A 12,665-nucleotide genomic window follows, 5' to 3' on the forward strand; every position below is an offset into this window, starting at 1 on the left:
ACAACATGTGCAATAGATAATTAAACATAGGCCTGACGCTTGACTTTAATAAAGAGTTATAAGCCACGAGAACGGTAAGATATAAACTTTATTGGCCACCGACTCGATCACGGCTCTCTTGAAGACCCGTAAGGCTCGTGTCATTGCCTTATCCATTGAGCTAACTGTCTGACTGCTGTAAAGTATTGTGCATGTAAAGCATGTAAGCATGTAAAGCTTCATAGATTAGCCTAATATGTTTCCATTGCAATGTTCTATGTTGAAAGGTTTTCATTGATTTTTCGATTTAATTTTAGTATTGTGATTATAAATCAGTTTAACTAGAGTCTTTCACTTGAATTTATCTGTTACCAGCTTTCAATCGCTCTCAATGAGCCGTGATGCTGCGGCAGATTACGCAACAGAGAGAATAAACGGACACTTTTCAAAGTCTGCTAGTGTAGCGCCTCTTAGCGGTCAAAGGCAGCAAATACACCCCCGAAAACTGCCGCAATAAAAATACCGCGGCAGCGGCGGCGGTAAAAGTATTATTCTGGTTGAGTACCTACTGTAAGTTGCTCTTCGCATGCGGCCTGTTTTAGTGAAGGATTTCTCCCCACTTGTCATCCAAGCCTCCCACTGAACACGGAGCGCCACCTTAAATGCATGATTTACACTGATCTGCAAATACTTTGTTGTGCCCCCAGGAATCACAGCTGGAATTGAGTTTGTCCTCTTGATGGCTTCTTTCACCGAATCTGTTATGTGGGCCCTAATGCTGTCCAAAACGAGCAATGCCTTGTTCCTCCCGGTCGCTTGCCGTAACACTCCGTATGCCATTCATGCATTAGGCTTTCCGTCATCCATCCTTTCTTGTTGACTTTCACAACAATTCCTCTCTGGAATTTTTCTTTTGGCATCGTCGTGCGTTTAAAAATCACCATCGGTGGAAGCTTTTCTCCCGATGCCGTGCAGCTCAGAACACAGGTGAAGTGCGTTTTTTCATGCCCAGTTGTTTTCAGCGTGACGGATGATTCGCCTTTCCTGTTGACAGTCCGAGTGAGAGGCAGGTCAAACGTCAGAGGAACCTCATTCATATTTATGATGTCGTGCGGGCCAATGGAATGCTCCGCTATCTTTGCATCAGTGAATTTGTGGAAGTTTGAAACTTTTTCCTCGTAGTCGGGAGGGAGCTGCTGAAACAGACTCGTCCGTACCCTGATGGACAGGCCTTTACGTCTAATAAATCTGAGACACCACGATGGTCCACCTCTAAAGTCCTCAAACTTCATTGCGGTGGCGATTGTTTTGGCTTTCAGTCGGATCTGCACAGTTGAAACACCTCGGCCATCTGCTCTCTGTGTGTTGACCCAGTCTTCGAGTTCATTTTCTAGTTCGGGCCATCTGCTTTTCTTCCCTCTGAAAGCTTTAGTTGTCTTTTTGCACTGAGTCAATTCCTCACGCTGCTGTTTCCAACGTCTTATCATCGACTCATTAAGACCAAGCTCCCGTGCAGCAGCTCTATTTCCTTTTCCAATAGCCAGATCAATCACCTTCAACTTGAAAGCTGCATCATATGCATTTCTCTGTGTCTTTGCCATGATGAGGGTGACAAAATGACTACCGTAATCAGAATGATAGGAAGTTTGAGCGCGCTTGATTTAATCTAAACAGTAAACTAAAAAGTTGTTTGACCTTAACCCATTCGGCAATTTCATTGGTCTAATGAAAGCTTCATGCCGGCAAAAAACTGAGCACGTCACAGAATGTTTTTTTTTTTTTTTTTTTACATTTTTGAAAGCAGGAAAAATCCATAAATTAGCCGCATCATTGTTTAAGCCGTGAGGTTCAAAGCGTGGGAAAAAAGTTGCGGCTTATAGTCCGGAAATTACAGTAACAGAGAACACGTGTATTGCGTGTTTAGTCTATAGGTATGCACGTTCGAATATATATGTGCGCAGGCGTGTAGTCTCTTTACAAATTGACCTCACCAAATTACTTGTCTGGCCTTAAAAATTCATAATACAATTTTTTTTTTGTCGCTTCCGCGTATCCATGTGAACTGGAATAATTTTGACAACGTTTTATTTGAACAGAGGTAAAGGGAACGGAAGGAGCCCTTCACAGGGGAGAAACTAGTTGACACTTCAGGACTGTGTTATCATCGTGTCCAGGCGCAGGTCCTTCATCAGATCTGGATACGGACTGGATCCGGCGGACTGCGGTAAACCTCAGGATAAACAGAGAGACTAATATTAGCATAGACGCCATTCTTCTTATGATGTAACGAGTACATCAGAATTTATGGGAAGTGTTTGCGGTTCCGGCTGATCTAATCTATGCAGCCTAACATTGAATTATAGAAGTTGATAATGTGTTATGTGTATGCTAGGTCAAAGAGATAATAATAATAATAATAATAATAATAATAATACATTTTATTTATAACGCACTTTTCATCAGAGATCTCAAAGTGCTACAGGTTAAAAACAAAAAAGATAAGCAGTTCTTTTAAAAAAAGAACCAATAGCTTTGCTAAAAAGAAATGTCTTAAGGCCTTTTTTTAAAACAGTCAGTGGACTGAGGTGCCCTCAAGGAGTCAGGGAGGGCATTCCACAGATGTGGGGCAGCAGTACAAAAGGCCCTATCTCCCATTGTCCTGAGTCTGGTTCTGGGTATGTGGAGGAGGTTTGAGTGAGTGGAACGGAGGGAACGGGTTGTGTTTTGTGGGTTGATAAGTTCTTTGAGGTAGGGGGGGGCAGACTCTGCAGACTCTTTTTAGGAATCCCAATGAGAAGTGCGTTGCAGTAGTCCAGTCTAGAGGAGACAAAGGCATGAACCAGCTTTTCGGCATCTGAGAGGGTGAGGTTTTGCAAAACCTCACAACACCCACCCTGTCGGTGATTGGTTGGAACACTATTTTTTGGGGGTTTTGAGTGGTGGTGAAACCAATTGTTTTTGTGTGCAGATCTCAGAGCCTAGGCTGCTCACAGAGACGCGTTTTTTTGCAACACGAAAACAAACGCGCATCCCATCATTGCCTCTCTCATCTACTACGCGATATCACAGTTTGACATGTCTGTCATTGGAAAGATCCACGTGGTGTCATGAATAATTAAGAGAAAGTGTCTTCTCATTGGAGCCTGTGACAGCCTGTGACATGGAAACGATGAAGATTTTAAACCCAGAAGATGAAAATAGCGGAAAAAAACGTTACTAACGTAACCTCGGTTCTCTCTAGAAGAGGGAACGAGTACTGCGCAATATCTTACGCTAGGGGGGAAATCTCTTTTCCGTGAGATATTGAAGCCAAAAATTATCCTTAATTTTGAAATAATGTAAAACGCGTTGCGGCAGCATGCAGCAAGACGGCTCGCGCGCCTATTGGCTGCCCTGCGGCAACTGCAGCAGCCTATCGAGAGAGGCCCCTCGTGACGTCAGATCCAATGGGGCGCTTCGTGCCTACTGCGTCACGTGGCTTGGGCCTATAAATACAGCTCGACAGGCTGATAGAATCTGGTTTATCATCGCCGAAGCGAACCAGAGCGTGTTGCAGGCACGGCAAAGATACTCGTTCCCTCTTCTAGAGAGAACCGAGGTTACGTTAGTAACCGAGTACGTTCTCTTACGAGAGGTCTCTCGTACTGCGTAATATCTTATGCTAGGGGAACACAGTGTAAAACGCCGTCCGTGCTGAGATCCAACACCAAAGTCCCAAGGGCAGGTGCCCGGGGCTCATACAGTGCATGATCACCAGTGACTCGCAGAGAGTCCGGGAAAGAGGGGCTAGAACAGCATCATTCCCGTAATAAGTAGTGTCCTATAAGGAGCAAATTATATCAATAGTGTTCCACACAGTCAGGGCGAAAAACTCGGCCTGGACTGATGAATATTATGGGTCTTACACACTGCCCATAGAGTTATTTAATCGATAAGCGAGCGGCGCTCAAGCAGTTTCAGTATTCTGAGCCGATAGCATCGGGGCAGACAATACTGATTTATTAGACCGAAAGCAGCTTAGCCTGCAAGGCCGGAACCTCTAGGTTATAAAACCTTATAAATGTAGATGGGGAGGCCCAGCCTGCCGCCATACAGATATCTTGCAAGGCAATACCACTAGACCAAGCCCACGACGAGGCCATGCCTCTTGTGGAGTGCGCTCTGACACCTAACGGGCACTGCAGGCCCTTAGAAGTGTAAGCCAGCGCTATAGCATCCACTATCCACCTGGATAGACTCTGTTTCGACGCAGCTAGTCCCTTAGAACGTCCGCTGAACGAAACAAAGAGCTGCTCCGTCTGTCTGAAGACAGGGGTTCATACAAAAAGGGGTGTGTTGCAGCGGCGAACACACACTAGCAGAGAAAAAGGATATAATACACTGGATAGCGTAGCAGGAACGGCGACTGAAGGCGACGAGTTGTCGACCAGCGGCTTCAGATGCAAAGGCTCGTCCCGCAGAAGGCTTTCTCTAACGGCGCGGCTTCTTCCTCTCAGGATCCAGCGATGCGAGAGCTTCGCTGAAGAGATGAAAAATCAGATTCTATCAGCCTGTCGAGCTGTATTTATAGGCCCAAGCCACGCCCGTTTAGGCGGGACGTTACGCAGTAGGCGCGAAGCGCCCCCATTGGATCTGATGTCACGAGGGGCCTCTCTCGATAGGCTACTGCAGTTGCCGCAGGACAGCCAATAGGCGCGCGAACCGTCTTGCCTATGTCTGCATGTCTATGTCTGCATATTTCTAAATTAAGGATAATTTTTGGCTCCAATATCTCGCGGAAAAGAGATTTTCCCCCTAGCGTAAGATATTACGCAGTACGAGAGACCTCTCGTAAGAGAACTAAAATTTGACCATTTTCCCCCTACTATTAAATCTAACAGATGCTAACATTGTCTTCAATGTTGTTCAACACACATACCTCTGTTAAAATCTCAGAAAATTTGGTTTAGGGTTTCATGACCCTTTAATAGGGAGCCAATGCAGTGTTGACAGAACTGGGCTAATATGGTCATACTTCCTGGTTCTGGTAAGAACTCGAGTTGCTGCATTTTGGACCAGCTGTAGTTTGTTTATTATGCGTGCAGGGCAACCACCCATAAGAGCATTACAATAATCTAGCCTTGATGTCATGAACGCATGAACTAACCACACCATTTTCAAAGCGATCCCCATTCACACGGATCTGCGAAAACAACAAAAAATGCTGTTATCTGCTGCCAGGCCATTAGATGACGATGAAACACTATAGACTGAACACGTAATACTCGTGCATGACCTCATCGTCTTCAGAGACTTATGTTTTTGTTGTTTACACAGAGACCATTTTCAAAAACTCGCACTTTGAAACCCGTTTTTAAAAGTTTGCGTTTTCAGGCAACCAAAACGCTGTTGTCGTGTAAACAAACGCCCCAAATGCATACATTTTTTGCTGAAAATGGTGTCGTGTAAACCGCCCCTAAGAATGAGTGTCTGTGACAGCAAGATTTGACTGACTTTACCTAACCTGAGAATAAACTGAGAATTATGGGGTGGTGTGGCGCAATGGATAAGACACATGCCTTTGGTGTGAGAGACCCGGGTTCGAATCCACTGTGAGACACTAATGTGTCCCTGAGCAAGACACTTAACCCCTAGTTGCTCCAGAGGCGTGCAACCTCTGACATATATAGCAATTGTAAGTCGCTTTGGATAAAAGCGTCAGCTAAATGAATAAATGTAAATGTAAACCCCCAACAAGGTGATGTACATGAGGTCTTCCATCAGACTGAAGGGGGGTTATTTTGAGAGAACCACCGGCTGGATGTACATTATCCCACTTATTACACGGCTACTTGAAATATTGATCTGAGTTGAAATATTATAATAGGTCTTTAAATGCAAAGCTTCACGGAGAGAGCAGTTGCAAGGCGGCAAGTTCAAACTAGAGACATTTAAGAGATACGGTACACATTCATATTACTTATTACACAGCAGTTCACCACATAAATAATTATGGAGATAAGTGATATTGATTTCAGATTAAACTGTTTTAAAATCGTACCTGTTTGTTTCTTATAATCTGACAGTGTACAAAACAATAGTCACAAAATGGCAGCGGCTTCGTTAGTATGAAACGATAGAGCGAGTCCATGATACTGGATGGCATAATTAAATAACTGTACACAAAATATTGATTGGACTAAGTTTTAATATTTTATAAGATTACCAAATGCAAAACTTCGACAAAGAAAAACTGTTCCTAGCAAGCGTATAGCGCTGCTGACTTCAGTAACCTGGATGAGCCTGTGTTTCTGTTTTCAGCGATTGTTATCTGGGAATAACTTACCGCTGGATGGTGCGATTGACCAATCAGAATCAAGTATTCCACAGAGCCGTGTAATAATAAATAATAAGGTTAAAGGTGTTAAGATCAAAGTTCACACCACAAAACAACAGCTCACATTATTGTACCATAAAACAAGTTATTGTAAACCAGTTACTGGGAAACCCAAAATCTAGGGCATTCTTGTACATGAAAAGCTGTAAATCAGGTTAATAATTACATTTAATGTTTTATACATGTAATACATGTCATTCAAATTATATGTAAATGTTGTATAGTAGCATCAAGGAAAGAAAGACATTTAAAGGAATTTTGTGGATTCAACAAGTTGATCCATCAGCAACATTTTGTCAACATAAATCTGATAAACCTGTCATGTGACCATCTATATCAGAGGCCAGAAATATACCAGAGGTCAGCATAATCACGGGCATGTGATAATAGCTAATATATTTAATTCAAATAAAGTCACTCAAACTTGCATATGGATGTACATTTTGAGGTAATCATTCCTCACAGTCAAAGCCTTTTTTATTTTGTTAGGTGCTGATAAATACTATTAAAGTGTGAGATTTTAACCATTCAACGACCGGAGGTGTGTGCTTCTGTGATTATCCCTCCACTGATCTTATTAAAAAAAAATAATAATTATATATATATATATATATATATATATATATATATATATATATATATATATATATATATATATATATATATAAGTTATTATATATATAGTCAAAGTTATTTTCTGTTGAGATCAACAAATGTTGTGAATAGAGATAAACATCCACTGAACCCGGAACATTCCTTTGATTATGATTAACAATTAACTTGAACTACATTTTTATCTGAAGCAATGTAAATCATGTACAAAAGACAGTAAATCAGGACACTATAAAGGAACATGAGAGGCTGTGAGCATGACAGAGCAAGAGCTGGAAACAAACATCAGTGAAGAATGAAGGGTTTAGTATGTTTACTGCTGCTGTTGGAAACCTTTGTGTGTGTCGTACAGCATCAGGTAGATGGAGGACTCAATGAGAATGAGATCAGTCAACAGCTCAGATCTGAGGACGGAAGACAGAATCCACCTCAAACAGACACTTTGAGAGATGAAGCTTCAACTGACAGCCAACAAAACTACCATCTGTGCTTCAGTGACATCCATGCAGCGCTGAGAGAACTGACCGCCACCGTTACAGAGCAGAAAGTGAACATCAGAGAACTGACCGCCACCGTTACAGAGCAGAAAGTGAACATCAGAGATCTGACCGCCACCGTTACAGAGCAGAAAGTGAACATCAGAGAACTGACCAGCACAGTTACAGAGCAGAAAACCATCAACAGAGAACTGACCGCCACAGTTACAGAGCAGAAAGTGAACATCAGAGAACTGACCGCCACGGATACAGAGCAGAAAATAAACATCAGAGCTTTAGAGACGCGACTGAGTGAACAACAGACGTTTATCCTGGAAGAGATGAACAAGAAAAATGACGGTACCTCACCAAAACATTCATTCTTTTATCAATGATCCTCAAAGTAAAACACCAATGCAATACGATGCATAGTGTAAATGTTAGTGTAAAATTTAATGTATACTGTGTAAATTGTGTTATCTATTACAATAATCAGTGTAAATGTCATTTAACAGAATCATTATTCCTTCACAGAAATATCAAATCTTACTCTGGGTCAAGTGGAGTTGAGAAAGGAAAATAGAGGTGAAAGTGTGCTTGAATTATGTTAAATTCAGTCTATACAGGTGAAACTCGAAAAAACTAGAATATCTGCAAAAGTTATAATTTTGATGATAATGGCTTACAGCTTATGAAAACCCCAAATTAAAAATCTCAGAAAATTTGAATTTTATATGAAAACAATAAAAAAAAGGATTTTAAATACAGAAATGTCAGCCATCTGAATAGTATAATCATGCATATGTATATAGTTATATATACTAAATATATTAGTTTCACCTTTTAATTTGAATTACTGAAATACACAAACTTTTGCACAATATTCGAATTTTTCGAGTTTCACCTGTACATTCTCAGCGCAATAGAGTAATATATCACAATATTGCTTATGTTTTTCAATAACAGACAGAGAAATAGCTTTTTCAGCTGCACTGATGCAATCTGGCAGTGGACATACTGGTCCTTTCACCACTGAAATCACACTAACCTACAGGAACGTCTTCACAAACGTAGGGAACGCCTACAACCCAGTTACAGGTAATGATCAATTAAATGAGTCATAAAACTCAGTTTATAGTAATGAAAACCCTTCTGCTCCATTCAGACCTCTCTGCAGTTGTGTAATGTGTATAAGAGAATTAGGGGCTGTTTACACGACACCGGTTTCAATTAAACTCGTAAAAATTTGTATGTGATTCAGGTTTATGCGCTTTGGCCGTTCATTCACACGTTCATTCATTGGGGGACTGAAAACGCAAACGTTTGAATTTGGGCTTCAGAGTGCAAGTTTTTGGAAACAATACCATTATCGTCTCTGTGTAAACAACAAAAACGTGAATTTGTGAAAACTGTGATGTCATGCGTAATACGTGATCAGTCTAATAGGTGCGTGGTGTTTCTTTACAAAGTGATGTTGCCACCTACTGGCCAGGCAGCAGAATACAGCGTTTCAAGTAGTTTCCACGAATCCGTGTTAATGGGGATTGTTTTGACTGTCTGTGAAAAATGCAAAGAAAAAACTTGTCCATTTTTAGTACATTGTTGTCATGTAAACAGCCTGAAATGATCTGCCATCTTTTGAAAATATTACACAGTGTGCTTGATAATTAAACAATAATACAGGAAACAGCTGATTCTGTATCTCTTGTTATTTGATTTAGGTGTTTTCATAGCCCCGCTGAAAGGAGCGTACATGTTCAGAATCTCTGTAGTGAGTCATGGACCAACTGCAGCAGGTGCAGCCATTTATAAGAATGGAGAGCGTATGGTTTTGGCATATGCTCATCAGCCTCAGAGTGTGTTAAACTCCTCGAATGGAGTTGTGTTGATCCTGGAGGTTGGAGATGTTGTCTATGTGAGACTTTGGCCTGACACGAGGATATTTGATAACCAGAATAACCACAGCACTTTCAGTGGTTTCCTGCTTTTTCCCTTAAGAGAACAGGAGCTTTGCAGAATGTGATTCCAATAATTCTGAACCTTCAGTGTATGATTTAAGATGAAAATCATGAAGAATCATTAACATATGAACCTGTATTAATGAGGTATAATGTGTGTGTTTGAAATTTGCAATAGATTACTGTACACTCAAAAAAATGCTGGGTTATATATATATATATATATCAGTGGGGATTTCTTTAAGACTGTTAGGGAAGCTCGGCTTCCCCTATAATGTAAAAAAAATTAATGGTCAAATATGTACATTTATTGACTAAAAATGCGTTAGAAAATGTTCATCTCAAAGACGAGTTCGTTCAGAATCAGTTACATATAGCAGGTCGGCTGACTCGATTTCCTTATCATACATTCCCGTAGTGCCACAGTGCATTTCCCTGTTGAAGCCCAGCGTCCATTGACTTCAGTGGGGCAGCTTTGAACAGTTTTTTTCAGTGCTTCGAAACTAGACAGTCATTGGATAAATGCTGTGATTATGTCCCGCCCGCGGACGCTCAGCGTCTCTGGGGTTAATGAGGAGTGGGCTGGGCTGGACTCTGGGCTTCTGCGTGATGATTGGAGGGTCTGTCGAAAGGCTGCGTCTCCTTTTGATTGACAGCGATTTCATACAATAAAAAGTCGCTGATGCTGAAGCTGTTCGAGCTCAGTCCCATCACGGATTTTTCAAGTGTAGTCGAAAGACAAACTGCTGCAAACTATTTCTTGGTATTTGCTTGTCGAAATTGCTAGCCAATTTTCATAATACATTTCAAACAATTATACATTTATACCTTTATTATATTATTACTTATTATATCTTTTTATTATTAGTAGTAATAATTAAAAAATAATTATTAAGATAATAAAAAATATATATTATTAGTAGTAGTATTATTATACTATATTATATTATTATTTATACCTTTATTATATTTAACTCTGCTGGCCATTGAGAGGACACTGGTCAAGTCACTGGAAAAGACGCCTAGTTGGTACGACAACTAGATAGTTGGTTCCTGAAAAGGAACGTTGAATTTACGTTTAAATAAATAGACAATTTTTATGATGTAGGCCGAAAATGAGCTTCCCCTCTTTGAAAGACCAGCAGCCGCCACTGATATATATATATATATACAATAATAATAACAACAATAATAATAGTACTGTTTATAGATTAAATGAAAGTGTTTAATGCAGGACATTAATAATCATAAATACATTCATCATGTTTAATCAACAATTAGTCCTCTGGAGGGCCACAAAAATCATATGTAAAATGTTGGTATGGTATGTTAAAAGATTATAAAATGGCAGGTGTAAAGGTGTAAATTGTGTTTCAAGCGTAAGAAAAAAGATTTGCAACATTTACTGTTGTTTTGTACTGTACTGTAAGTGTAATTCATGTATTGTGAAACTGCAGCTTCATGCTAACGACATAAACATAAATATGAATTTAAATTTAATTTACAATCTTACGTACACTTCCACAAATCTTACCCTGCACATGCAAATCTTTTTGGCATCATCATCAACTTTTACGTCATTATATAGTGGTCTTCTCAACACAAATTGTTTCAGAGCAGTATTTTCTAATGTTTATTTGATGAAATAAATATGTATAAATGTGTTTGTGCCCCTATTAGTCAACTACAATTACAGTAAAATAGTGTAATGCACCTACCGTGGAAAACAACTGCTTTTTAAATGACTTTCCCAGTGTTTATTTATTAAATGTTGTATTTTACAATACGTTTCACAAGACGGATTTTGCTATTAACAATGTTTTCATCCCCTATAAAGAGACTGATTTAATAAACATTTTTAAGTAAAAATATATTTGAAAGAGTATTTTTTATTTGGATTTATTATATGAAATAGGCTAAAAATGGCTGGGTCATCTCGGAGAGAAAGGCGGATTCTTCCATGTTTTGACCACAAGATGTTGTTAGTGTCTAATGTGTTGATTACATTATAATGATACTTATGATACAGTTGAGGGGAAAGTCATTTCTTCGTAAAGCTTTAATTCACTTAATCATTTAATTCACTTAATCAAGCAATTAATCATTACCACAATGCAATTTTAATTAAAATACAGGTAAAATATTTGTCAAATATAAATACGGAAAATTATTTTAAATTAATATGGTATTTTTAAGTATTGTTTTTCTTAAGGTGTGACTGTAGCCCATTGTACCTTAAAATAGTGTATGTCTAGAACAGATGAGTAGTCTATAATGTGTTAATAAAAGTCAGCACGAGATAAGAGTTGTAAAAACAGTTTATTAAAAAATAAGTAACAATACAAATAGAGTAACAATAATAATGTAAATATAATGCACAGTAATTACATTGAAACATAAAGAACAAAAACTACTGAGAATTATGCTATTTTAAATACAACAACAGAAAAGAACTTGAAGTAGCCTATTTATAGGCAATGTAGATATTTTAGTTGTCAACTTACTAATCTCAATGTTATTTGGGCAAATTTGAAATTGTACATGTTAACATTTATTTGATTACTAGTAGAACATCATTAACATTTGAACATTTATTTTACATTAGTTTTGAACAATTAAACTGTTTAATTAAGGCGAGACACTACATGTGAATAGGGTAACATTTTTAACTTAGAGATATCACCATGAAACATTACCAGCTGATTACTCGCATGAATATGAGAAAAAAATGTATTGCAAGTTCTCTGTAATTTTATGTTTAAATATGCTAATAAGGATATATCCAATTAAATATGCGCTAATTCGCATATATTTTGAAGTGACGAATCTGACCATTGAAAAAAACAAGGTTCAAAATTATTTTTGCATTTTGTTGATATATTCAATGAAAAGACATTACCAGAGGGGATTATGAATTAGGGATGAGTGAGTACAGCATTATCTGTATCTGTATCTGTATCTGTTAACCATATGAATTATCTGTATCTGTATCTGTACTCGGACTGGGCGGGGCCTAACCCGGAAGTGGGCGGGATTTAACCCGGAAGTGAGTCGGGTTGTCTTAAAATGGGCGGGGCTTTAACCGGTATGTTATTTTAAGCATGCAATTGATATGGGTTGATCAGAAATTGTTATATTTATTGCTGATTAAAAAAATATTTACATGACAGCATCAGCATTGAGCTTCAGATCAATGGTTTTGATCACGATAACAAACGAACTACAGAACAAGTTTTGCAACAATGAATACAACACAAGCGGTTG

The 12,665-nt window shown here is 38.9% G+C and overlaps 1 protein-coding gene across 1 annotated transcript; it reads left to right on the forward strand.

Annotated features, from left to right (window-relative positions):
* Nucleotides 1-7,232: 7,232 nt before the first annotated feature.
* Nucleotides 7,233-10,896, forward strand: LOC311289227 (uncharacterized protein). The gene is made up of 4 exons (XM_084407063.1): nucleotides 7,233-7,803; nucleotides 7,978-8,028; nucleotides 8,410-8,541; nucleotides 9,165-10,896. Exons 1-4 carry the CDS (start codon nucleotides 7,263-7,265, stop codon nucleotides 9,464-9,466), a joined length of 1,026 nt encoding a protein of 341 aa, XP_084263189.1. The 5' UTR covers nucleotides 7,233-7,262; the 3' UTR covers nucleotides 9,467-10,896.
* Nucleotides 10,897-12,665: the final 1,769 nt, after the last annotated feature.

The sequence above is a fragment of the Rutilus rutilus genome, assembly GCF_951802725.1.
Source record: "Rutilus rutilus genome assembly, chromosome: 4".
In the NCBI taxonomy this organism is placed as follows: Eukaryota; Metazoa; Chordata; class Actinopteri; order Cypriniformes; family Leuciscidae; genus Rutilus; species Rutilus rutilus.

Bases quoted from the DNA above. Each gene is read 5' to 3' on its own strand.
- LOC311289227 (XM_084407063.1), top strand. From the start codon at position 7,263: ATGAAGGGTTTAGTATGTTTACTGCTGCTGTTGGAAACCTTTGTGTGT. The intron at 7,804-7,977 runs GTACCTCACCAA...ATTCCTTCACAG, and splicing joins GATGAACAAGAAAAATGACG to AAATATCAAATCTTACTCTG. The intron at 8,029-8,409 runs GTGAAAGTGTGC...TTTCAATAACAG, and splicing joins GTTGAGAAAGGAAAATAGAG to ACAGAGAAATAGCTTTTTCA.